Genomic DNA, 27628 nt, shown 5'->3' with positions numbered 1-27628 from the left:
GTCAGCATCATGTAGGGGCCAAAAAACATGTTTACTATAAGAGAAGTTTTATTATATCAGAGTTTACTACACCAGGCTTTGCTCCCATAGACTTATACTGGAGATTGGTCAGACCTGGAGAGGTAGTTTACTATACCTAAATGTTTACTATACCAGAATTTATTATAATGAGATTATAGTGTAGCAATAAGATGACATGTTGAGGTATATTTCCAAAGAACCCTAAACTTGATGTGTGCAGACAGTGCACCTTATGAGAGATCAGTTAACAACTTACACAAAAATCAGTAATGTTTAGATGGACAACTCAAAAACCTGTCAGACCTGTCAGATTGTTACCACCTACTGCAAAAGACAATGACATCAGATACATTTTATTTATTGTGGATTTACTTTGGGAGAACTGTGCGTCTGATAGATATACATACACATGGATTTAAAATTTTACAGTTTTTCACAGTAGTGGTCCTTAAATAAATGAACTACAGATTAATAAAAAAAACATCTGAATGTTGTGCACATGTAAATCAATTAACCTTTATTATCATTAATTTCAAAAGCATTTGCAATTTCCAAACAATTACAGCATGGACTGTCGCCTGATTAATTGTACCACATAAAGCAATTGTTATTATGGATTCACATAGCATTATCTTAGTATGCAATGAAACAAATTCATCAGTGTGCATATATCTTCACCCGTGTACCTGATCAGGAGTGTACAATTCCAAAGCATATTTAAGAATCTGCAGAACTTTTGTAAAGACAATTATTCTTTATTCAATTAAATATAACATTTTCATCAGCAGTTTGCAGAGTACATAGTCATGTCCAGGGCTTGATTTGTATTTTCCAGTTCCCCACTTATATCCCTCCCCCCATATCATTCTGTACAATACCCTGACTGGTTTTCAGGAGGAAAAGTCTGTTTTATGTCTGGTACACACAATGCAATTTCCCACCACATCGATGGGTATTGATAATTTCCAACAGGTCCGATTTAACAGGTAGCGTGGAAACTCGTTTAAAGGAAACCTGACGTATGAAAAAAAAAGAAATTAAAAAAAAAAGAGTTTCACTTACCTGGGGCTTCTGCAAGCCCCCTGCAGCCACCCTGTGCCTGCATAATTTCCAAACGATCCTCTGTTCCCCCACCGCAGTTCGCTTAAATCGCTTTCAGTTTCTTCAGTCGCCATCCACTCCACCTGTGCAGCCCTGGCTGTGGGCATCCTCATCGTGCTCCTGTTGCCAGGAGCATCCTGTGCAGGCGCAGTAGAGATTTTCTCTCGGAGCGCATATGAGGACGCGCAGTGGGCGTCGACTTGTAAGTCAGCGAAAATAAAAGTGAGCCACGGCGGAGGACTGGAGAATCGTTTGGTAATGGCACGGGCACAGGGAGGCTGCAGGGGGCTGGCAGAAGCTCCAGGTAAGTGAAACTCTTTTTTTACATACTTCAGGTTCCCTTTAAAGCAACATCCACTGGATCTCCACTCTATGCTCTGGGTAAATGAAACAAAGTAGCTTTGAAAATGAATAAAGGGGGAAATATGTCCAGCACAGCAGATGTTGTTTAATATGGTTCAGCAAATGTGACTAACATACTGCTAACCACAGTGATCTTCAGTGCAGTGTTTGCATAGATATTGGAACGTACCATTCAGGATGTGGCTGTGTCAGCAGTGGGTGCTAGGTGCTGAATAGCCTGACGGCCGTTTCGTGCATAGCAGGTAGTGTTACAGGTGCAGGGTCCTCTATTCGCATAGGTAGTGAGGTCCCTTTTTCTGTTGAGAGAGGGAAGACTGGGAGCCCAATAGTGCACTATCGTTAGTACACCCTAACAACTCGATGTTTGAGACAATTGAATATTCACAAGGATGGGTTGCAGTCCTGCAACCACCATATATGCATGCGGGAAAAAAACGTTCCTACTCGGTATCCCAGACTGATCTGGAACCGGGCGGTTGCTCTCCTCCTGTGGCCCTCTCTACTGGTGGATCGAGTCTCAACGTAGTAGAGGTTGGCACCTCTGTGGTTGGTGTGAGAATACTGGATAGAGGTTGTAGGGAGGCGCCCAATCTGTATAATTGTATTGCATCTGGTCTTCTTATATAGTGAAAAGAGAGGTTTCTTACCTCTATTGAAGACTCACAAAGGTGAGTCTTCAATAGAGGTTATTAAAAAACGGTTATAGGTCGACAGTATAACCGTTTTTTTAATAAAGACTCCCTGTTAATCCAACTTTGTGAGTCTTCAATAGAGGTAAGAAACCTCTCTTTTCACTATATAAGGAGACCAGATGTAATACAATTATACAGATTGGGCGCCTCCCCACAACCTCTATCCAGTTTTGTGCATAGGCTTGACTATGGGGACGGAGAATGCCTTTTCCGGCTTTATCTCATTGGGCGGGATACACAACTTCATGAGGAAGCAATGTGTACTCTGCCCAGGGAGATGAAACGGGAAGTACATTTCTCCATCCCTGTGACTGAGCCTCAGAAGAAGCCTTTTGCATGAAACGGCCGTCAGCCTTTCCTGCGCCCAGCACCCACATCCACATTCTGAATGGTATGGTTCAATTTCTAACAAATTCATGTACTGTACTGAACATCACTCTGGTCAGCTGTATGTGTCACATTTGCTGAACATACTTAAAGGGAACCTGAAGCGAGGAAAATTATTTTAAATAAACACATAACGTAGCAGCAAATGAATATTGCATACTTACATCGCCGTCACTTCCTCTCAGAAGCTCACCATTTTCTTCTTACAGTGATCCCTTCCAGTTCTGACAATATTTTGTCAGATCTGAAATATATCAGTTGCTGACAGTTATTTATCAGCAGCTGTCAGTTACAACTGAATGTGCAAGGTAATGTCCATGTTTCCCTATGGCACAAGTGGGTGATATTACAGTGTAACAGTGTGCTGACCAGGAAGCTGTTATGGGGTAATGGCCATTTTTAAAATGGAGGACAGAGAATTCTATTGATCACAGTGGACAAACAGGACGCAGGAGAGGAGAAAGAGATTGAGGAGTAGACTACACAGGAGGTAAGTATGACCTGTGAATGGTTATTTTGACTTTTTATTTTCAGTTCAGGGTCTCTTTAAACATCTGCAGTGATGCATTTCCCATTTTTTTTCATTTTTAAATACAAATTTGCACAGTGCTAATCAGATTTGGAGGACTGATAAGTTAATCCTGCTGTCAAGTAGAGATGGACTAATGCTAGGTACACACCATGACATTTTCTGACAGATTTACTGTCAGATTAATTATTTCCAACTTTTCCGATCTGATTTCCGATTGATTTTCCATTCACTTCAATGAAAAATCATTTAAAAAATCGATCAGACATGTTGGAGATAATCTATCTGACAGTAAATCTGTCAGAAAATTGCATCATGTGTACCTAGCATAAGAAACAGGGCCGGATTTACCATGAGGCATTGTAGACAGGTGCCTACAGGCGCCTGATGTGGGAGAGGCAGCTCTCTCCCCTCCCTGAGTGTTTACCCCCCCCCCCCCCTTCTTTCCTGATGAGAGCATAAATGAGAGGTTACTCTCCCTGCTTTTGGCATTCTACTGACAAGATCTCCCTTCAGTTGGTTACCAAACACACAAAGGGAAATACTCACTCCCATTAAGTATTAAGTAGCTCCCTTCAGTTGGGGCTACTTAATACTGAGGTTCCTCTAGCTACCTAATAATTGGGGGCACCTCTAGCTATTTCATACTGAGGGTACTTCTGTCTACCTAATACTAAGAGGCACCTGTAGCTGCCTATGATGGGCAGGGGGAGTAAGAGAGAAGTGACAGCTGGGACAGGCAGCACACTTGCAGTACGGTTCGGTGGGGGTTTGTAGGCTCATGGAGGTCGGAGTCTAAGGTGCCAGGACATCTGCGCCTATAGGCCCCTGTGAGGTAAATCCGGGCCTGATAAGAGATGCTTTGATAACATCAAATACCCTTCCTGACAATCTGGATTAGCCCAATTACAAGCTGCACACAATCTGCATAAAATTTGATTACAAGATGGTATTAGTTGCATCTTATAGCATCAATCATTAAACTTCTGAAGTTTCAGTTAAGCCCACAGGAACTCCACTCACTGTAGAAAAAAGACCTTGCTGAATTTCTGATGACTGTTGTGTTTCCATTGGCTCTTCCGCCTCAATTTCAGTGAATCCCAGTAAGCCTTTGAGTTCTCTGACATGAGGCTGCATTTTCGGTTCATGTCCACCTGGTTTCATATAATTAGCCAGGTCACCATTTCGTTGAAGAACATCTTTAAATGTAACGCGAAACATTTCAATTCTAATTGCCCCAAAAACAAGAATGTCCAAGATGTTCCTACCGTACTCAATAACACTTTTCTTCTGTAAACTTGTTTCTGCAGGATAGCCTCCTGTGTGCATCGCCACAAGATTACCACGGTCATCGAACACTGGGGAGCCAGAAGCCCCCCAATATAGACAAGTGTCATAAGTTGTTACCTGTTGACTGGACATTATTGCAAAATTGTCCTTTGTTAGGACTTGTATATAGCACTTATCGGTTAAAATGTTATGCAAAATTGCCTCACCTCTTTTATGGAAATTGACAACTGAACACATTGGATCAATTTTTTTACAAAGACCATCTGGATGGCCAATGATACTAACAGCGCCTTCTTGTGGTGGGTGGGCTACATATTCTAACAAGCCCTTTAGAGATGGAGGGCATGTTAGACTTACAAATGCAAAATCATTCTCCTCATCATAGCATATCACTCGGGCCACGCTGGGAAGTTTCTCATAAGGTTCTTTTTCATATTGGAATGTTATCTCACAGTTTGGTATACAGGACTTTTTAAAATCAAATTTTGATTTTATTAGATGTTCAAATACATGGCAGCACGTGAGGCCCAGATTTTGCGATATTAGGAACAGTGTGCCAGTCACATTTTTTTTTTCGAACGGATAGCGGATCAATGCCACACTTTCCCGGTGTTGGTTGAGAAGTCTGAAAGTGTCCGCCAGCATAGGCTTCTTGTACAAGACATTACTTTCGAAACCTTTTATCATATTAGATTTTAACTCTTTTTTCCCTACTTTTTTGGCGAAAGTCTGAAGCTCATTTGAAAATGTGTTACTTGTAGTTGACCTGTAAATCTCGGGTAGAGGTTTACTTGTTGTTGTATTCAGTACAGCACTGTCTGCCTGAACCTCAGTCTGGGATGTTGATGGACTACTGGAGACAGCAGAGCTGGTTCCAGGTACCTGTTGTGAAACATTGTTTCCCGTGTTTGTAGGTTCAGATTGGTTGGACTTCATTCGGCTTTCACTCTCTAGCACTATGGTGTAGACCTCTGTTCCTAGATCTGACAAAAGTGTACTACTTTTATTTGATGACGTGTCTGCTTCTTCAAGCCTGAACTCATCTGCTATGCTGAACCTTTCATCCTTCTGCACCGCCTCTTTTATGGTTTGATCTTTATAACCAAAGACAGCTAATGGTTTTTCTTTCCATTCGTATTTAGGATCACTTAAAATTTTCCGTGTCCCTCCCCCCGATGTACTTCCTTTACATCTCACATTAAAAAATACTCCTCCTTCATATGTGGGATATTTGGATGGTATACGCGATGGTATTTTGCTTTTACTGTTACGAACGGCACGTTTTTTATTTATCTCAAGCACTTCCTTCTTCACCAGTGCACCGCATGGTACATTTGGGTTAATGATTGCTTTCAGTTTTCTGGAAAATATAACAATACAATCAGAATCTTTAAAAGTTTTGTTAGAATTCATCAAGAAGGTACCAATGGATTCATTCACTTCAGCTTTGTCTTTTACTTCCTTCTCGTTATAGATATAATGCAGAAGGATTGTAGGTTTGGTCTTACATTCGGCACTGAGCTCCTGGAATAGAAAAAGTTTATATACACCTTATAAATATATATTAAAAAAGTTTTTTTTTATTTCACAAAACAGACACATTGCATTTACATTAGTAAGTGATTTGGGCATTTACATAAGATGCCAGCAATTTTCATATAGTTGACTTTTTTTTTTTGTCAAGTGTTGAAAAGACTTATAGCAGACCTGAACTCAAAGCTTCTTCTCTGCTCTAAAAGATAAGTAAAAGCATAATAACCTTTACAGAAAAAAAAAACATTTTTGTTACAGCTGATACAAATCCTGCAATAAATATTTTGTGTTTACTTCCTGGAATTCCTGGGAGCACAGAAAGGGTTAACATCCTGTGTGTCTCCCTTAGTTCACTTGCGTGTCTTAGGTAGCCAGAGGTGCCCCCAAGTATTAGGTAGTTAGAGGTGCCCCTGACTGAAGGGAGATCTGGTCATTGGAGTGCTGAGACCCAGGTGAGTAACCTCTCATTTACACTCTGCTCGGATCCCTCATAGGGAAGGAGGAAAGCATTTGGGGAGCGAAGTGAGCAGCCTTTCCATCATCAGGCGCCTGTAGGAATGTGCCCACGGTGCCTCATGGTAGATCCGGTCCTAGCATAGATATCATATAAATATTGGTAATTTAACCTATATTATTTTATCAGCCCTTGTACCTTTACTCAGTGTTGATCGGATACCTCATTATCCTATTCGAGTTTGGTCGAATTCGGATAGTAAACTATCCGAATTCACTCGAAGTTCAATATCCGATGTAATCAAATATCCGATTCGAACTCGGATATCCGACGTCACTATCCGATTCTGTATTCGAGTAAAATATTCGAGCTGGCCTTAAATAGCTTGTAAAACTTGTATTGGAGGTCAATGATGCATGAAACCACCTTTTTTATGAAGAAAAACATCAAGTGATTATGTGGTGATGCAGTAGTTATAAAAAAGGTATCAAAAATAGTAAATTAACTTCATGAAAAGTGTTTGCATGAGAAGGTGTGTCCAAAATGGTTGTAAGTTGGAAGTCTTCATTTACGTCTTCTTCTCCTTCTCCTTCTCCTTCTCCTTCTTCTTCTTCTTCTTCTTCTTCTTCTTCTTCTTCTTCTTCTTCTTCTTCTTCTTCTTCTTCTTCTTCTTCTTCTTCTTCTATATCTTCTTCTTCTATATCTTCTTCTTCTTCTTCTATATCTTCTTCTTCTATATCTTCTTCTTCTTCTTCTATATCTTCTTCTTCTTCTTCTTCTTCTTCTTCTTCTATATCTTCTTCTTCTATATCTTCTTCTTCTTCTTCATCTTCTTCTTCTATATCTTCTTCTTCTTCTTCTTCTATATCTTCTTCATCTTCTTCTATATCTTCTTCATCTTCTTCTATATCTTCTTCATCTTCTTCTATATCTTCTTCATCTTCTTCTTCATCTTCTTCTTCTATATCTTCTTCTTCCTCTTCTTCTATATCTTCTTCTTCTATATCTTCTTCTTCCTCTTCTTCTATATCATTATATTATGTGTCTTGGTTTTCCTTTCTTTTGTAAAAAATGTTTTTACTTCATTTGTGGAAATATTTTATTTTAATAACACCATAGTTATATTTGTGTTGATGGCATAATAGGTAGGTAGTGGCACATTGCAAGCCACAGCACCTTTTTCTGTGTACCCTGGCGGTGGTAAAACACAGACATCAGCAGGAGGAGGAAGTAGTTGCAAGTTGTAGTGTGGTAATAGCTGGTAGGAGAGTGGGTGGGCAGGTGGCAGGCTGGCAGCAGAAAATAGTTCTTCTTCTGTTCTCCCTGGCAGTGGTAGCAGCACACAGACAGCAGAAGCTCAATGCAGCTACAGGAGGAGGAGTAGTGTGTGTCAGGCAGTGTGATGTGACTGACATAATAGGCCCTGGTTCCTAGCGGTGGTACCAGGGCCGTAAATAAACAGTATGAGGTTCCAGACAGCGGTCGTGAAGCCCACATTGTGTCCAATACACAATTGGGACAGCACAGTTTTCAACCCGGACACCTCTAAATTAATTACAATTTTTATTTTTTTCAAATTGATGCAGCTATTTTTGAGCGTAATAGCTGGTGGCGCATGGGCAGCAGCACCTTGTAATGTGTTCCCTGGCAGTGGAGACACAAACAGCAGGAAGAAATACAGCAGCAGCAGCAGCAGGTGTAATGTGTGTGTGGCAGACTGGCATTTGGCAGCAGGAGGGCAGGCAGCGAGACATAATAGGCCCTGGTTTCTAGCGGTGGTACCAGGGCCGTAAATAAACAGCATGAGGTTCAAGACAGCGGTCGTGAAGCCCACATTGTGTCCAATACACAATTGGGACAGCACAGTTTTCAACCCGGACACCTCTAAAATAATTTCATTTAAAAAAAAATAAAATAATAATGCAGGCAGTGAGGCAGCTATTTTTGAGCGTAATAACTGGTGGCGCATGGGCAGCAGCACCTTTTAATGTGTTCCCTGGCAGTGGAGACCCAGACAGCAGGAAGAAATACAGCAGCAGCAGCAGCAGGTGTAATGTGTGTGTGGCAGACTGGCATTTGGCAGCAGGCAGCAGGAGGGCAGGCAGCGAGACATAATAGGCCCTGGTTCCTAGCGGTGGTACCAGGGCCGTAAATAAACAGCATAAGGTTCCAGACAGCGGTCATGAAGCCCACATTGTGTCCAATACACAATTGGGACAGCACAGTTTTCAACCCGGACACCTCTAAAATAATGAAATTTTTTTTTTTAAATAATGCAGGCAGTGAGGCAGCTATTTTTGAGCGTAATAGCTGGTGGCGCATGGGCAGGAGCACCTTGTAATGTGTTCCCTGGCAGTGGAGACACAGACAGCAGGAGGATATACAACAGCAGGCAGCGTGAGGAGGATGAGTGTGTGGCAGACTGGCAGTAGGCAGGAGGGCAGGCAGCAAGACATAATAGGCCCTGGGTCCTAGCGGTGGTTCCAGGGCCGTAAATAAACACCATGAGGTTCCAGACAGCGGTCGTGAAGCCCACATTGTGTCCAATACACAATTGGGACAGCACAGTTTTCAACCCGGACACCTCTAAAATAATTTTTTTTTCCTTCAAAATAATGCAGGGCAGGCAGCTATTTTTGAGCATAATAGCTGGTGGCGCATGGGCAGCAGCACCTTGTAATGTGTTCCCTGGCAGTAGAGACACAGACAGCAGGAAGAAATACAGCAGCAGCAGCAGGTGTAATGTGTGTGCGCCACTTCATGTCCCCCTCTCGCCGACAACAGGGGCCAGGAATTCGCCTTCCACCCAAGCCTGGTTCATTTTGAGAAACGTCAGTCTGTCCGCAGACTTGTGAGACAGACGAGATCGCTTCTCAGTGACGACTCCACCGGCTGCACTGAAGCAACCCTCTGACAGTACGCTGGAAGGGGGGCAGGAGAGCACTTCCAGGGCGTACTGCGCAAGCTCGCTCCAGATCGGCAAGTGCTTGACCCAATACTCCATGGGATCAACAGGGGCAATGCTGTCAAGCCCGCTGAAGGACCCCATGTAGTCAGCCACCATGCGGGTCAAGCGCTGCCTGTGACTGGAGAAGGATGCCGCTGCAGGCACCTCCTCTCTAGTCCTTGGCAGCTCTACACTCATGTAGAGCTCGTTGGTCAGAGACAGCAGGTCTGTGGTGCGCGTGCGCTTGCTGCTGGTGGATGCAGGCACCTGCTGCTGCCTCTGTGCTGGCTGGACAGTGGGGGTGGATGGCTGAGGGAAGGCTTCCTCCAAGCGCTCAACAAGGGACAGTTGCAAATCCCTCATTTGTTGCGCACGGTCTCCTCCTGCAGGCAGGAACTGGCTGAGCTTCCCCTTCAGACGTGGGTCCAGCATCATGCAGATCCAGATGTCCTCCCTCTGCTTCATCTGGATGACCCTTGGGTCCTTGCGCAGGCACCTCAGCATGTGCGCTGCCATTGGGGAGAGTCTGGCCACGTCTGCTGGCACATCATCGGCAGCCCCAGAGCCGACAGTGCTGTCCTCCTCTTCCTCTGCCTCCTCCACCTCATCCTCTCTCCACCCCCGCACCAGTCCAGCTGTGCTCTGCTGCTCCCCCTCATCAGCAGCAAGGTCAGGGACCTCCACCAACTCCAAGCCCTCCTCCTCAGAGGTGGCCTGTGAAGCTGCCTGCAGCTCCTGCTGGTCCAAGGCTGCCGCTCCCTCTTCCAGCAGTGCATACAGGGCCCTGTCCAGCACACACACCAAGGGGACCCACTCGCACACCATTGCATGGTCCCTGCTTACCATGTTGGTGGCCTGCAGGAAGGGTGCCAGGACTGAGCACACCTGCTGCATGTGCCCCCAGTCCTCCGTGGAGATGATGAACGGGAGGTTGGTGGCGGCACGCCCAGTTGCAGTGATGGAGGCAACTGTTGCTCGTGCAACGTACTGGCTGACAGCCTGCCTCTGTTCAACCAGACGCTCCAACATCGCCAGGGTTGAGTTCCAGCGAGTTGGAACATCGATCATGAGCCGGTGCTGTGGCAGGTGCAGCTCCTTCTGCACCTCTTCCAGGCTCGCTACGGCTGCAGCCGAGTGCCGGAAATGACGCACAACCTTCCTTGCCGCCTCAAGGAGTCGGTCCATCCCCTGGTAGGTCCGCAGGAACTTTTGGACTACCAGGTTCAGGACGTGCGCCAGGCAGGGGATGTGGGTCAAGTCTCCCCTGCTGATTGCAGCAACCAGGTTTGCCCCATTGTCGGACACCACCTCTCCGACTCTTAGGCCTCTGGGGGTCAGCCAATTCCTCTCCTGCTCTCGGAGTTTGGCCAGGACATGGTTCGCCGTCAGTTTGGTCTTCCCCAGGCTGACCTATTCCAGCAGCGCTTGGCAGTGGCGGGACTTTACGCTGCTGCTGAGGCAGGGGGTTTGGGCTGGTGTGGCAGAGGATGGAAGCGGATCAGAGGAACCTGCTGCAATTCTGCTGACCCTGCATGGTGGCACCACCGACTGCGTTGTTGCTGCTGCTGCTCTGACAGTGCCCGATGCTGCTCCCCCCTCCTCACCCCCTTCCACCAAGCTGACCCAAAGCGCGGTGAAGGACAGATAGCGGCCTATCCCAAACCGGCTGCTCCACGAGTCCATGGTGATGTGGACCCGTTGACCCACCGCGTGATCCAGCCCTCTCCCGACATTGGCCATCACAGAGCGGTGAAGTGCAGGGATGGCCGTGCATGCAAAATAATGTTGGCTGGGGATTGGCCAATCGGGGGCTGCACACATCAGGAGCGCACGCATGTCGCTCCCCTCCTGCACAAGGGAATAAGGCAGGAGTTGGGAGCACATGGCTCGTGCCAGCAAGCCGTTCAGCTGACGCACGCGACGGCTGCTGGGAGGCAGAACCCTGACCACCCCCTGGAAGGTGTCGCTGAGCAGGGTCTGGCGACGCCTTTTGCTGGCACGGGAATCAGTGGAGGGAGCAGAGGAGGCCACTGAGGACTGGCTGCCAGAACAGGCCTCAGTGTCAGCGGCAGGAGTTGCAGAGGGAGGAGGAGCAGTGCGTTTCTGACGCACTCCTGCTGGTGCTGCTGGAGGAGGGGGAGGAGGGCGGGTGGCTGCTGCCAACGGCTTCGCAGTGCCACTGCCAGCTTCTTTCAACTTCAGGAACTCCTCATGCTCATGGAAGTGTTTCCCTGCCAGATGGTTGACCAGAGAGGTGGTGCCGTACGCAGAGGGCTCCTTCCCTCTGCTGAGCTGCTGGCGGCACTGGTTGCAGGTGGCATACTTGCACTCCACATATGGCAGGGTGAAAAAACTCCAAATTGGGGAGGTGAAGTTGCCCCTTCGGCTGGAAGGTGCTGCTGTTGCTGGTCTCCCTGTGGTGGTTGGGGGAAGGGGGGTGTTTCTAGGTGCGGCTGGTGGCACTGGCAGAACTCCCCGCCTCCGGATCAGCACCCTGTGTGACCTGCATACCACGCCCACTTCTGATCCTGCCTATGCCTGCGATGCTGATCCTTCTAGCAAGGCCCACAGACGCATCCTCCTCCTCCTCCTCAGAGCTGATGACATCCCCAGGCAGTGGCGTAGCTACAAACCTCTGGGCCCCGATGCGGAATCTGGATGTGGGCCCCCCTCCCCCGGCAACACCCGACGCACACACATATCAAAATCCCTATAGCCAGCTATAGGTCCCCCCATTATAGGTAGCCAGGCATAGGTAAGCCAGTATAGTTGCCCCCGGTATAGGTGAGATAGGCAGGCGCCGCCGGTATAAGTTAGATAGATAGGTGCCCCCAGTACAGGTTAGCTAGGTGGGTGCCTCTAATATAGGTAGCCAGAATAGTTGCCCCCAGCGTAGGTTAGATAGGTAGGTGCCCCCAGTATAGGTTAGTTAGGTAGGTGCCTCCAATATAGGTAGCCAGTTTAGTTGCCACCTGTATAGGCTAGCTAGGTGCCCCCAATACAGGTTAGATAAGTAAGTGCCCCCAGTATAGGTTAGATAGGTAGGTGCCCCCCAGTATAAATTAGATTAGGTAGCTGCCCCCCAGTATAGGTTAGATTAGGTAGGTGCCCCCCAGTATAGGTTAGATTAGGTAGGTGCCCCCCAGTATAGGTTAGATTAGGTAGGTGCCCCCCATTATGGGTTAGATTAGGTAGGTGCCCCCAGTATAGGTTAGATTAGGTAGCTGCCCCTCAGGATAGATTAGGTAGCTGCCCCCAGGATAGATTAGGTAGGTGCCCCCCAGTATAGGTTAGATTAGGTAGGTGCCCCCCAATATAGGATAGATTAGGTAGCTGCCCCCCAGGATAGATTAGGTAGCTGCCCCCCAGGATAGATTAGGTAGCTGCCCCCCAGAATAGATTAGGTATCTGCCCCCCAGAATAGATTAGGTATCTGCCCCCCAGGATAGATTAGGTAGGTGCCCCCCAGTATAGGTTAGATTAGGTAGCTGCCCCCAGGATAGATTAGGTAGCTGCCCCCCAGGATAGATTAGGTAGCTGCCCCCAGGATAGATTAGGTAGGTGCCCCCAGTATAGGTTAGATTAGGTAGGTGCCCCCCATTATGGGTTAGATTAGGTAGGTGCCCCCAGTATAGGTTAGATTAGGTAGCTGCCCCTCAGGATAGATTAGGTAGGTGCCCCCCAGTATAGGTTAGATTAGGTAGGTGCCCCCCAATATAGGATAGATTAGGTAGCTGCCCCCCAGGATAGATTAGGTAGCTGCCCCCCAGGATAGATTAGGTAGCTGCCCCCCAGGATAGATTAGGTAGCTGTCCCCCAGAATAGATTAGGTATCTGCCTCCCAGGATAGATTAGGTAGCTGCCCCCAGGATAGATTAGGTAGGTGCCCCCCAGTATAGGTTAGATTAGGTAGCTGCCCCCCAGGATAGATTAGGTAGCTGCCCCCCAGGATAGATTAGGTAGCTGCCCCCCAGGATAGATTAGGTAGCTGCCCCCCAGGATTAGGTTAGATTAGGTAGCTGCCCCCCAGGATAGATTAGGTAGCTGCCCCCCAGGATAGATTAGGTAGCTGCCCCCCAGGATTAGGTTAGATTAGGTAGCTGCCCCCCAGGATTAGGTTAGGTAGCTGCCCCCAGGATAGTTTAGGTAGCTGCCCCCCAGGATAGATTAGGTAGCTGCCCCCCAGGATAGATTAGGTAGCTGCCCCCCAGGATAGATTAGGTAGCTGCCCCCCAGGATAGATTAGGTAGCTGCCCCCCAGGATAGATTAGGTAGCTTCCCCCCAGGATAGATTAGGTAGCTTCCCCCCAGGATAGATTAGGCAGCTGCCCCCCAGGATAGATTAGGTAGCTGCCCCCCAGGATAGATTAGGTAGCTGCCCCCCAGGATTAGGTTAGATTAGGTAGCTGCCCCCCAGGATAGATTAGGTAGCTGCCCCCCAGGATAGATTAGGTAGCTGCCCCCCAGGATAGATTAGGTAGCTGCCCCCCAGGATAGATTAGGTAGCTGCCCCCAGGATAGATTAGGTAGGTGCCCCCCAGTATAGGTTAGATTAGGTAGGTGCCCCCCATTATGGGTTAGATTAGGTAGGTGCCCCCAGTATAGGTTAGATTAGGTAGCTGCCCCTCAGGATAGATTAGGTAGCTGCCCCCAGGATAGATTAGGTAGGTGCCCCCCAGTATAGGTTAGATTAGGTAGGTGCCCCCCAATATAGGATAGATTAGGTAGATGCCTCCCAGGATAGATTAGGTAGCTGCCCCCCAGGATAGATTAGGTAGCTGCCCCCCAGGATAGATTAGGTAGCTGCCCCCCAGAATAGATTAGGTATCTGCCCCCCAGGATAGATTAGGTAGCTGCCCCCAGGATAGATTAGGTAGGTGCCCCCCAGTATAGGTTAGATTAGGTAGCTGCCCCCCAGGATAGATTAGGTAGCTGCCCCCCAGGATAGATTAGGTAGCTGCCCCCCAGGATAGATTAGGTAGCTGCCCTCCAGGATTAGGTTAGATTAGGTAGCTGCCCCCCAGGATAGATTAGGTAGCTGCCCCCCAGGATAGATTAGGTAGCTGCCCCCCAGGATTAGGTTAGATTAGGTAGCTGCCCCCCAGGATTAGGTTAGGTAGCTGCCCCCAGGATAGTTTAGGTAGCTGCCCCCCAGGATAGATTAGGTAGCTGCCCCCCAGGATAGATTAGGTAGCTGCCCCCCAGGATAGATTAGGTAGCTGCCCCCCAGGATAGATTAGGTAGCTTCCCCCCAGGATAGATTAGGTAGCTTCCCCCCAGGATAGATTAGGCAGCTGCCCCCCAGGATAGATTAGGTAGCTGCCCCCCAGGATTAGGTTAGATTAGGTAGCTGCCCCCCAGGATAGATTAGGTAGCTGCCCCCCAGGATAGATTAGGTAGCTGCCCCCCAGGATAGGGTAGGTAGGTAGGTGCCCCCCATGATAGATTAGGTAGCTGCCCCCCAGGATAGGGTAGGTAGGTGCCCCGTCCCCATAATGGAGGGGGGGGAGCTGCAGCCGCGGGGAGGGCAGCCCGACCTCTCCCTCCCTTCCTCTCCCCGGGGCCCCCCCCCTCAGATGCAGAGTGAGCGGCTCACGGAAGCGCTGTAGGCAGAACTCACCTCCATCCCTGCGCCGCTGGTCTCCTCCCGCTCTGCATAGATTGCTGTTACACACTGCTTCCTGTTTAGCCGGAAGCAGTGTGTAACAGCATCTATGCAGAGCCAGAGAGGAGATCAGCGGCGATTGGAACGCAGGGAGGTGAGTTCTGCCTACAGCGCTTCCGTGAGCCGCTCACTCTGCATCTGAGGGGGGGGGCCCGGGGAGAGGAAGGGAGGGAGAGGTCGGGCTGCCCTCCCCGCGGCTGCGGCTCCCCCCTACCAGCGCGCACGGGCCGCATGGCCCTCCAAACGGAGATGGGCCCCCTGGGCCCCTCCCCCGCCTCCTCAGGAGCCGGGCCCGGTCGCCAAGGCGACCGCTGCGACCGCGGGCCCTACGCCCTTGTCCCCAGGATCTGCCACCCAGTCTCTGTCCATCACCCTGTCATCATCATCCTTCCCCTCCGCAAACATGTCCTGCTGGGATGACCCCACAAACTCCCCTTCTGCATGCATGGGCTGAGGGACAGTCACCACTGTCTGACTGTCCAAAGCATCATCCCCCAAAGTGCCCATCAGCATTTCTTCCTCCTCCATTGCCAATTCTGCCGCAACAGCACTCCATAGCCCCGCTGTGCTTGGGGATAAGAAGGTGCTGAGTGACAGGGTGCTGGTGTTGCCCGCTGGGGCTGGAGAACAGCACTCCTCCTCCTCCTCCCCAGGCAGTACTGGGCGGCTGCTGCTGCTCTTGCGAACAGGAGTGGTGGCGGGGGTGGAGGACTCGGTTCCAGAGCTAATGGTGGCCTGCTCATCCACCATCAGTTCCACCACAGCGTCTGCGTCCTTCTCCTCAATAGGACGGCTACGACCTGGCGGTGGGAGGAACATCTGCGCCACACGCTGCTGCTGCTGCTGTGTCTCTGCAGCGTGACTCCCAGCTGTTGGGCGGGCAAGGCGTCCACGGCCAGTGGCTAATGGCGGAATAGCCACTGGTGCAGACGCAGAACTGCGCATGGTGGTGGTGGTGGCGCGGCTGCCACGCCCACGACCTCCTCTCTTGCCGATGCCCTTGCTGCCCTTGCTGCCCCTGTCCAAACCGCGGCTGCCAGTGCCAGACATCATATATTTTTAATATTATACAAATGAAAAAAAAAAGTTATGTATAGGCGGGTGGGACAAGTGGGGTACTTTAATGGGGTGGGACTGGTGGTGGTGGTGGGTGTGTGAGGTGACGGACAGGTGTACTCTACAGCAGAGATCGGTGTAGCGCTAACGAGAGAGTGCGCAGTGCGCACACAAAGACCCTAGCTGACGCTGACTGACGGTGTCCCTATACACAGACTACAGTACAGTACAAGTCAGCGAATACACAATAGAAGTAAATATAAACAAATAGGACGGGTGTAGTACTAACGAGAGGGTGCGGACAGTGCAGACGTGCACTGCACACACAAAGACCCTAGCTGACGCTGACTGACGGTGTCCCTATACACAGACTACAGTACAGTACAAAATTCAGCGAATACACAATAGAAGTAATATAAACAAATAGGACGGGTGTAGCACTAACAAGAGGGTGCGGACAGCGCAGACGTGCACTGCACACACAAAGACCCTAGCTGACGCTGACTGACGTTGTCCCTATACACAGACTACAGTACAGTACAAGTCAGCAAATACACAATAGAAGTAATATAAACAAATAGGACGGGTGTAGCACTAACGAGAGGGTGCGGACAGCGCAGACGTGCACTGCGCACACAAAGACCCTAGCTGACGCTGACTGACGGTGTCCCTATACACAGACTACAGTACAGTACAAGTCAGCGAATACACAATAGAAGTAATAGAAACAATAGGACGGGTGTAGCACTAACGAGAGGGTGCGGACAGCGCAGACAGGCACTGCGCACACAAAGACCCTAGGTAACGCGGAGACGGACGGTCCCTATACACAGATTAGAGTACAGTACACTACAGTACTACTAACTAAACAATAGAAGAATCTAGCTAAATAATAGTACAGGTGTGACTAGATTACAGAGAGCAGATACAGCAGGACAGGTATAGCAGTAAAGCTGGGCCTTGCTAACTACAAAATAGCACAAATCTATCTAACACAGTAGTAGTACAGGAGTAGGACAGGTGATAGCACAGGTAAGGTAACTAGAGACTAGAGCACAGAGCAGGGCAGGCTGCCTTGCCTAGGCACAGGGCCTAGCTGCTGGCTGCAGCTGCCTGCAGCAGCACCAGTGACAGTCTCCCTCCCTAGTCCCTAATCACACAAACTAAACTGCCTAAAATACAATCTATCTACAATACAAAGCAATACAGTTGAATATCAAGTGTTGGAGTGTAAAAACGCTTGGTTTAGAGCAATGGAAATGCACTTGCACACAGACAAAAAGCACTGGAGCAGTCTCTCAGTACAATCAGTCAGTCAGGGCCGGCCCTAGACTTTTTGCCGCCTGAGGCAAGATTCGAAAAAGATCGCCCGCCCGCCCCCCCCCCCCCCCCCCAGCCGTGGGGTGGGGAGTGCCGAGCTGGAGGGGTAGCTGGCAGAAAGGGGGTATTGGGCCTAGCGGCGGGGAGGGGGGTCGGACTCCCCCCTCCCTCGCCTGGGTCCCCCGATCTGCGCTCCTCCTCCAGCGTAAAGTACCAGGCAGCCAGCGTGCATATCATTAAGAGGCAGCGGGCGGGGGAATCACTCACCTCTTCCGCGTTCCATCGTGCGCTCCACTGACGTCACTTCCTGCAAGGCCGTCCACTTACAATACAGTGGGCGGCGTTGCCGGAAGTGACGTCAGTGGAGCACGCGATGGAACGCGGAAGAGGTGAGTGATTCCCCCGCCCGTTGCCTCTTCGTCATATGCACGCTGGCTGCCTGGTACTTTACGCTGGAGGAGGAGCGCAGATCGGGGGACCCAGGCGAGGGAGGGGGGGGGGGGTCCGACCCCCCTCCCCGCCGCTAGGCCCAATACCCCCTTTCTGCCCGCTACCCCTCCAGCTCGGTGGGCGGCCCCAGCGTCCATGCAGAGGCGGGTGCCGCCCCCCCAGATTTGCCGCCTGAGGCAAATGTTTCACCCCGCCTCATGAGCGGGCCGGCCCTGCAGTCAGTAAGTCGCAAGTAGGAAGAGTGAGGCAACATGGCGCCCGCTATTTATAGAGGGGGGCTTGGCCAGGCTCCCCCTCTGTGATTGGCTGCAGTCAGAGGGCTGGGAGCCCTCTGATTCGCTTGTGAGGACTCGAGGTGACGTCTGTCGTGACGCTATCCGAGCTGGTGACGCTATCCGAGCTCGGATAGCTAGGATATTTCCGGATAGCTGCTTGCTATGCGAGTGCCCTCGGATAATACTATTCGAGTTCGGTATTCGAGCTCGAATAGTGAAAAAAGAGCTAGGATATCCGAGTAGACCAAGATGGCGCCCACGGAGGTCGCCTCGGTCACATGGCTCCAGACTTTTTGCTAGTTTAGTGTTAGATAGTACAGTTTTAGGTAGTTTTAGTTTAGATTTAGATTTAGTTTTTAGATACAAGATTCTGTGTACCTCTAGCTGCCGCCTCCGACCACTGCTGGGGGCTGACCATCGCTGTGGCTCCTGCTCCTGCCTCCGGACGAATCTCCCAGCCTCGGCTCCTCCGGGCTACCGCAGCAACCCCTGCTTTCCATATCCCGAATGCTGCCCGATGTTTGCCCACACACTGCCTGCCGCCGCACCGGACGACTACTGCGCTCCCAAGGGCCGCTTCCTGATGACTGCCCCTGGCCCCGGCTTCCTGTGAGCCGCTCCGGCGACTACTGCTCCTGGCTCAACACGCTGCCTGCCGCCGCACCGGACGACCACCGCGCTCCCAAGGGCCGCTTCCTGATGACTGCCCCTGGCCCCGGCTTCCTGTGAGCTGCTCCTGGCTCCTGATCTGCAGCTCCTGGATCTGCAGCACCTCTCCGGCCTGCTCCCCATCCCGTGGTCGCGGCACGTGAAACCCACGTGGACAGGCCCGCATCCTCGTGGCCCGGCCCGCACCCCAGCTACCTGGTGCCCCCGGAACAGCATCTCGTCTGGGGAGGTGGGGCAGCACCTTGTCTGGCTTGCGAGTCTCCGCTATGCCCGACCTGCACTCCTCCATCCTGGGAGTCTCCACTTTGCCTGGTCTGCACTCCTCCATCCTGGTCTGGTGAAGACGACTCCACGCTGCAGTCCCCTCAAGCTCGGCCTCACCCAGTGTGCTCACTGCTGCTGAGAAACCTGCAACCTCTTCCAGTGGCTACATATCCTGCCCAGCCCTGCTCCATGGTGAGTTCTGTTCTCCCTACTGTGATCCTCTAACTGATTGAAATAGTCTGTGCTGTGCCTGCTCCATATCATCTGCACCTGCTCAATTATCATCTGTGCCCGCTCCATATCTGTGTTGTGCCTGCTCCATACCATCTGTGCCTTGCTCAATACCATCTGTGCCTTGCTCAATACCATCTGTGCCTGCTCCACATCATCTGTGCCTGCTCCACACCATCTGTGCCTGCTCCACACCATCTGTGCCTGCTCCACACCATCTGTGCCTGCTCCATACCATCTGTGCCTGCTCCATACCATCTGTGCCTGCTCCATACCATCTGTGCTTAGCCTGTGCTGCGCTGCCTGCTCTTCCCCATCTATCTGTACCATAGACGGTGCTGTCTGTCTGGTCCATACCATCTATCTGTGGCACAGTCTACGCTGTGCTGCCTGACTGCTCCATTCCATCTAAGTGGGCCCTGGACTGTGTTTCGCTGCCTGCCCCCACCATTGATACTGTGCCAGAGCCTGTGCTAGGCTGCCTACACCACGTACTGCCCACTCCACACCCTCTAGACATCTTGGGCTACTTACCGTGCTACGCGCACCTGACCATCTCCCGTGCCACGCACCAAGCTGTGCCGTCTGCTCCAGCCCACCTACTTGTGCCCCACTTCGGGACGTGCTGCCCGCCTTATCCAACTGCGACAGACTGCTGTGCTGCCTGCTCTGTACCACATGCACCATATCTGACAGACTGTTGTGCCGCCTGCTCCGTACCACATGCACCATATCTGTGCCATAGTCTGCGCCGGGCGGATCACCCCACGTCCTTTGATACGTGCCACGCTCTGGGCCCGGCTGCCGCCTCTTACCTACCTCCGTCTTCTGGTCGCCCCATACATTGTGCTGCTTGCTTATCCCACCTACCTGGGCCACCTTCTGAGGAAATTGGGCCATGGGCGCAAAACGGACTGTCACCCTCTCCAGAGAAGCCCTTCTTGAATGGGAACCCATGGACAGCCCCAACCCAACACCGGGCTCTCCCCTGTGGAATGATGTCACTGCACACATCGAATACCTCTCCACCAAGCGTGCACCAAACAAACGCCGCCACAGAGGTAGGAGGGCGGGGGCCCAGGTCCGACTGAAAAGGAAAGGCCTACGCTCGCCTGTCCCTGCCATCCTTTTCGCAAATGTCTGCTCACTCCCCAACAAACTGGATGAGCTGCTCCTCCTTCTCGACAGCAAACCCCTGATCAGCAAGCACACCCCTGTTCTCTGTTTTACCGAGACCTGGCTGTGCGACAGCATCCCTGACAACTCCCTACAGGTACCAGGCTACAACCTCCTAAGAGCAGACCGTGATGCAGCCCTCTCTGGGAAAACAAGAGGCGGCGGAATCTGCTTTTACATAAACACCTCCTGGTGCTCCGACACCACCACTCTCCACAAGGCCTGCACTCCTGAGGTTGAGATCTTTGCCATAAACTGCAGGCCTCGGTACTCCCCAAGGGAGTTCTCTTCCCTTGTCCTCATTGGGGTCTACATTCCTCCTGACGCATGCACAAAGACTGCCCTGCATGTACTCAGTGACTGTATCTCGCGGTGGGAAACAGCCCTCCCAGAGGCCCTGTTCATCATCTTGGGTGACTTCAATAAGGCAAACCTTCGGCATGTGAGGCCTTTCTACAAGCAGCACATCACCTGCCCTACCAGGAGCGGTAACACCCTGGACCACTGCTACACGGTTCACAAGAACGCTTATAAGGCCATCCAAGGAGCCCCCCTGGGAAACTCTGACCACAACACAATACACCTGATCCCCTCCTACAGGAGGCTCCTGGAGACTTCAAAGCCCATCACCAAAACCGTGAAAAAATGGACTGCGGACGCCAAACTGCAGCTCCAAGTTTGCTTTGAAACCACCGACTGGACGGCTCTGGAGGCACCTAACCTTGATGAATGGGCCGAGAATATCTCCTCCTATATCTCCTTCTGCGAAGGAGCGTGTATCCCATCCAAGTCCTTCAGGGTCTACCCCAACAACAAGCCCTGGTTCAACGACAGGCTTCGCCGACTCCGGAAACGCAAAGAGGAGGCGCACAGGTCTGGCTCCCTAGAGGAATTCAGAGAAGCTAGGCTCGCCCTGAAAAGAGAACTGCGATCGGCAAAGAGGGCCTACGCTGAGAAGCTGGGGCTCTGCCTTCAGTCCACCAACACACGGGAAGTATGGAAGGGCCTGAGAGCAGCCACAAACTTCAAACCAACATCCCAAACGGCGACCCCGAGCCCTCGACTGGCGGAGGAGCTCAATGAGTTCTACTGCAGGTTCGAGCAACATTCCAACCAATCCGTGGTCAAATCCGCATCGACCTCTGGTGTACTCGGCACCCTGGCTCCTAGCGCTGTTCTAGAATCAGAGGTACTCCGGAACCTCCGGAAGCTGAACCCCAGAAAATCTTCCGGCCCAGACGGAGTGTCGTCTGTCTGCCTGCGAGCCTGCGCCGATCAGCTAGCCCCTGTGCTCACCTCCTTATTTAAGCAGTCATTATCTGATGGTACAGTCCCCTCCTGTTTCAAGAGGTCTATAATTGTACCAGTCCCTAAAAAACCAGGCAGTACCGAGCACAACAACTTCCGCCCAGTTGCCCTAACCTCTAACATCATGAAGCTCCTTGAGCGGTTGGTCCTTGCCCACCTGAAGAGGTCCATGGACGCCCTTTTAGACCCGCTCCAATTTGCATATAGGGCAAACAGATCCGTGGAGGATGCCATCAATGTCAGCGTGGCACACATCACTGAGCACTTAGACAGGCCGGCCTCCTACGCCAGGATCCTGTTCCTAGACTTTAGCTCAGCGTTCAACACGATCTGCCCTGACATCCTGATCACCAATCTGACACAGCTCGGAGTTGATCCCACTCTCCGAGCATGGATCAAGGACTTCCTGTCAAATCGAACACAGCAGGTGAAGCTTGGCAACTATTACTCCAGCATTCGAACCACCAATACTGGGGCTCCACAAGGCTGTGTTCGGTCACCTCTACTGTTCTCCCTTTATACCAACGACTGCATCTCATCCGCTGACTCTGTGAAGGTCATCAAATTTGCGGATGACACCACTATTATTGGCCTTATTGGTAGCAACGGAGAGCATGAGTACCGTAGCGAGGTCGAGAGAATCTGCAACTGGTGCAGGGAGAACAACCTAGTTCTCAACACAGCAAAGACTGTTGAACTAGTTGTAGACTTCAGGAGGAACCCTCCCCCCCTCTCCCCTGTCCTCATTGGAGAAGCAGAAGTCTCTACGGTGTCATCGGTTCGGTTCCTCGGCACGACTCTCACCAATAACCTGAAATGGGGGCAAAACACCACTAAAATTCAAAAGAAATCCCAGCAGAGGCTTTTCTTCCTGTGCCAACTGAAGAGATTTGGCATGCCACGGGAGCTGCTGACCAGCTTCTATACTGCCACCATAGAATCCATCCTCTGCTCCTCAGTCATTGTTTGGTACGCGGGTGCAACGGCCAGTGATAAACATAAACTGCAGAGGGTCATAGCTGATGCAGAGAGAATCATCGGATCTCCTCTTCCACCTCTTGATCTGCTCCACTCCGCTAGATTGAGGAAGAGGGCCACCATGATCTCCCGTGACCCCTCTCACCCTGGCAACCACTACTTCAAGCTCCTCCCGTTGGGCCGCCGCTTCAGGACTATACCAGCCAAAACCACCAGGCGGAAGAACACCTTCTTCCCCCAAGCCGTTCGGTCACTGAACTCTGACCTTTCCCGGTCCGGCCTGCACTCGTAGCTGCCGGGTCGGTCAGCTGGTCCCCGTCGCTGCCTCCCTCGGTTCTTACCCGGAAACGGGGGCCTTGTACTAGTGTTTACCGGCATCACTATCTGTATATCTGATTACTGCATTTCAAAGTGTATGTGTTGTATGTCTTTACTCTGTCTTTGCCATGTGTACCACAAATAATTCCGATTATGGCTCTTGCTGTTCTTGGCGAAATAAAACTGATTCTGATTCTGATATTCTAGCTCTGATGAGCATCACTGCCTTTACTCTCACCTGAATCCTCAACTATGTCTAACCCTAAAAACCTCTCAACTATACCTGACCCTAACCACCCACCACCTACTGATAACACTGACCAGTCCATATCTGAATGAACTGCAAAAGAGCCAAAAGCGCACCTTAAAATTAATGGACTACTGTGCATCCAGTTTGTTATCAAATAATGAGTTGTAGAAAAATGTATGTATCTCTCAAAACTTAATCCATCATTCAAAAATGTCATTTTAAAAATTTTGATCAAACTTGAGAAAGTTTCAGCAAAACTACATAAGTTGGTAGCTTACTAAACACACACTTTTGAATGCAGGGGCCTAACAATAGACCCTGCAATGGATGCAGCCGCAAGGGGGCCAGAAGCCACAGCAGGCCCCATCCTGAGAGACTGACAACTAAGAGCAAGGAGAGAAAAAAACTTCTCTGCACAATTGTTCTAATGACTGCATCTGCTCAGCCACTGATAATGGGTCATACAAAGTTTTGCAGACAAAGATTTGTAGACAGTCCCTATTCAGTGTTCAGCAGGGTCTTGTGTACAGCACTGTTCTACTCCCAGCCTTTCTACCTCTCCCCAAGTGCTATGTCCTGTAGTGATGCTTAAGGAGTCTGGGCATGGAGAGAAAAACGCTTTCTATTCTCTGCACAATCGTTCTAATGACTGCATCTGCTCAGCCACTGATAACGGATCATACAAAGTTTTGTAGACAAAGATATGTAGACATTCCCTATTCAGTGGGTAGCAGAGTCTGGTTTCCAGCCCCCAACCTCTCAACCCTTCCCCAAGTGCTCTGTAAGGCTACAAAGCCAGTTCTGCTCCATCAGAGATGGACAGAGTGAGTAATAAGTTGAGGCTGGGAGCACACTCATCTGTCGGTTTTCTGTACACCATGTGTGTCTGTATGTGTGAAAACATGCACGTTTTATCACAGAAGCTAATGTAATTGGTAGAGAAAATGCCTGCAGTGCTTCAATGCTGTCTGTTTTTATCTGCATGGGGAAAACACATACACGTGTGATCTAGCCAGTTGAATAACATTAGTTCTCAGTCTACTCGTGCAGAAAGAGGGTGGTAGGAGGGGGCCCCCGCCCATTCAAAGTTTCACAGGGGGGCCCAGTGATTTCTGGTTACACCTCTGGATTTGATCCAGTTCTGTATAATGCCTAAAGAAGAAACTTAACGTTTCAAAAGCTTACAATAAACCATGTACAGTTAGTCATTGACGGTATCATTACAATCAACTAGTGTTGGGCGAACAGTGTTCGCCACTGTTCGGGTTCTGCAGAACATCACCCTGTTCGGGTGATGTTCGAGTTCGGCCGAACACCTGATGGTGCTCGGCCAAACCGTTCGGCCACATGGCCGAACTAAGAGCGCATGGCCGAACGTTCCCCGAACGTTCGGCTAGCGCTGTGATTGGCCGAACGGGTCACGTGGTTCGGACCCGAACGCGCTCTGATTGGCCGAACTGTCACGTGGTTCGGGTAAATAAATACCCGAACCACGTCATATTTCCGCCATTTGTCTGTGGGTTTAGCTTTGGGTAGGCAGGCAGGGTAGTTCGCGCTCCAGCCACGCTAGCCAGGGTCCCCCCAGTCATTGTGTCGCTGCTGGGAATAGTAGTACACCGCTCGCTCAGCCACACTATATAGCATTCTGTTTACTGCCACTCTGTGTACCTCGCTCAGCCACACTATATAGCATTCTGTTTACTGTTCTGTGTCTGCTGGGAATAGTAGTACACCGCTCGCTCAGCCACACTATATAGCATTCTGTTTACTGCCACTCTGTGTACCTCGCTCAGCCACACCATATAGCATTCTGTTTACTGTTCTGTGTCTGCTGGGAATAGTAGTACACCGCTCGCTCAGCCACACTATATAGCATTCTGTTTACTGCCACTCTGTGTACCTCGCTCAGCCACACTATATAGCATTCTGTTTACTGTTCTGTGTCTGCTGGGAATAGTAGTACACCGCTCGCTCAGCCACACTATATAGCATTGTGTGTACTGCCACTCTGTGTACACGGCTCAGACAGACTATATAGCATTGTGTGTACTGCCACTCTGTGTACACCGCTCAGCCAGACTATATAGCATTGTGTGTACTGCCACTCTGTGTACACCGCTCAGCCAGACTATATAGCATTGCGTACTCTGCCAGTCAGTGTGTATATTGCTGGGATCAGTAATACTCCACTCACCGCCAACCACTATATGAGCTCACCATGAGTTCCTCAGAGACCTCCGCTGTGAGCAGCACTCCCAACAACAGCAACAGCCAACGCCCCACGCAAGCTATAACATCCACCCCAGCAGCCAGTGGTCAGCAGCAGCCCTCCCCGGAGGAGAACGTTGTGTCCATCGGTCCGTCGCCAGAGCGATTAATGAGGGCTGCCATTGAGGAGATGATGGGGTCTGATGTGGAGGAGGAGGTCTGGCTCAGGCCAGCATCCCAAGTTAATGTTGAGGACGATGAGGGGTCTGTGTCTGGGGATGTTGGGGTGGCAGAGGTGGTGGGTGGGTCAGACTCAGGAGAAGAGTTGTATGATGAGGATGATGATCGGGACCATCTGTATGTGCCTCAGAGTCCGACCCCGGAAAACATGTTGTATTGTGTGTTTAGGTACTAAAATCTGCGTTCCCACTTCCCAGTACTGCCCGCAGTGCCCGGGTCCACGGATCCATATAATTTTTTGGGCAGCACTATCAAACTGTGGTACTATGAGTGAGTTGCCATGGTCCTTCTGTGCTGCCTGTCACACTCACCGTCTGTCTGCAGATGGATTGTTCAACACAGCTACGCCATCTGACATGTAGTCCTGGACCTTGACCATCTTCTCCAGGCGATTGGTGTTGGAGGACGTGGAACTGCCCGATTGCTGTTCTGTGGGCTGCTGCATGGGTGTCAGAAAATGTTCCCACTCCAAGGACACTGCCAATACCATTCCCTTTTCGGCACTAGCAGCAGCTTGTGTTCTTTGCTGCCCTCCTGGTCCTCCTGGGTTTGCTGAAGTCAGTCTGTCGGCGTACAACTGGCTAGAGAAGGAGGAGGATGTCAATCTCCTCTCTAAAGTCTCCATCCTCAAGGGCCTGCTGGAATTGTTCCATTTTTGACCTGTCTGACACTTTCTTCAATCAGTTTTTTAACATTGTGTTTGTATAAACTGGGTATAAACCCAGTAATTGGTGTTGTCCAGATTCCAGAATAATGAATAATAATGAATAGTGAATAATGCGCGGGCCGCGTTCAATGCAGTCTAGCATGAATTGAGCCATGTGTGCCAGAGAGTCCTGCCAGACTCCTCTGTCTTCATGTTCTTGTGAGCGTTGTGATTGTTGTGATGCACCATATTCGTCACCAGCATCACTTTCTTCCTCTTCTGCTGTCCATTCCCGCTAAATTGTGGAAGTCCAACGTGCACCGCTCTGTCCCTCGGCAGTGGGGGCATCCAATTCCTGCTCCAACTCCAGCTGTTCCTCGTCCTGTTCTTTGTCATAGCTGGGACCAGCGTTTCCTGAGGCAGGTTGCCTGATGTTGGTATCATCACGCTGATCGTTTTCATCTTCAGAATCCCCCACTTGCATCATGCCAGCGGTTTCCATCTTCAACATTGATTTCTTCAGTAAACACAGCAGTGGTATTGTAATGCTGACTGTAGAGTTGTCACTGCTCAGTCACAAGCAACGTGGATTGCTCAAAATTTTGGAGGACTTGGCAGAGATCCAACATGGTGGCCCAATCAGATCCACAGAAGCTTGGTAGCTAGCTAGCTGCTGGAATGCGCCTCGGCACTGCGCAAAAGCGTGCTAGCATGTGCAGCGTAGAATTCCAGCTCGTAGGGAGGGACATCACCCAGCGAGCGATGGTGCGCTAGCATCTCTTGGTGAGTCCTTCAGAAGCGGTACTGGACTTTTAACAATGTTTGTTTTTTTTTCCTTCAACAGATCTGCCACGTTGGAGTGAGGAGGATGCCGCCGACCCCGACACCAAGCTGAACCCCGGCGAACTCCAAGCAGAGGATCTTCAGGAACCCTCAAGGCTTTGAGCAAGCTGAGGAGGATCAGCAGTCCCGACGAGACCTCTCCTCATATGCGACTGAGTGCAGTGGATCTCCCCAGAACAACCTCTCAGTTGTCACTTTGTCACTGGTCACTTTGTCACTTTGTCACTTTGTCACTTGTCACTTTGTCACTTGTCACTTTGTCATTTTGTCACTTGTCACTTGTCACTTTGTCATTTTGTCACTTTGTCATTTTGTCACTTTGTCACTGGTCACTTTGTCACTTTTCACTTTGTCACTTGTCACTTGGTCACTTGGTCACTTGTCCAGATGATCTCGGTACACCTCCTGCGATTC

The 27628-nt window shown here is 50.4% G+C and overlaps 1 protein-coding gene across 2 annotated transcripts in view; it reads right to left on the bottom strand.

Moving 5' to 3' along the window:
• Window positions 1–3361: 3361 nt before the first annotated feature.
• Window positions 3362–27628, bottom strand: part of LOC137561787 (serine protease FAM111A-like) — a 99610-nt gene continuing 75343 nt past the window's right edge. For both annotated transcript variants that reach the window (XM_068273142.1, XM_068273143.1), the window contains one exon: window positions 3362–5907. In XM_068273142.1, the coding sequence (XP_068129243.1) occupies window positions 4072–5907 (1836 nt within the window). In that variant the 3' untranslated portion in view covers window positions 3362–4071. The remainder of the gene's footprint in view (window positions 5908–27628) is intronic.

Source organism: Hyperolius riggenbachi, chromosome 3 (genome assembly GCF_040937935.1).
Source record: "Hyperolius riggenbachi isolate aHypRig1 chromosome 3, aHypRig1.pri, whole genome shotgun sequence".
Classification (NCBI taxonomy): Eukaryota; Metazoa; Chordata; class Amphibia; order Anura; family Hyperoliidae; genus Hyperolius; species Hyperolius riggenbachi.
The sequence above is the reverse complement of the archived record's forward strand: the minus strand, read 5'-3'. Positions and strand labels throughout refer to the sequence as shown.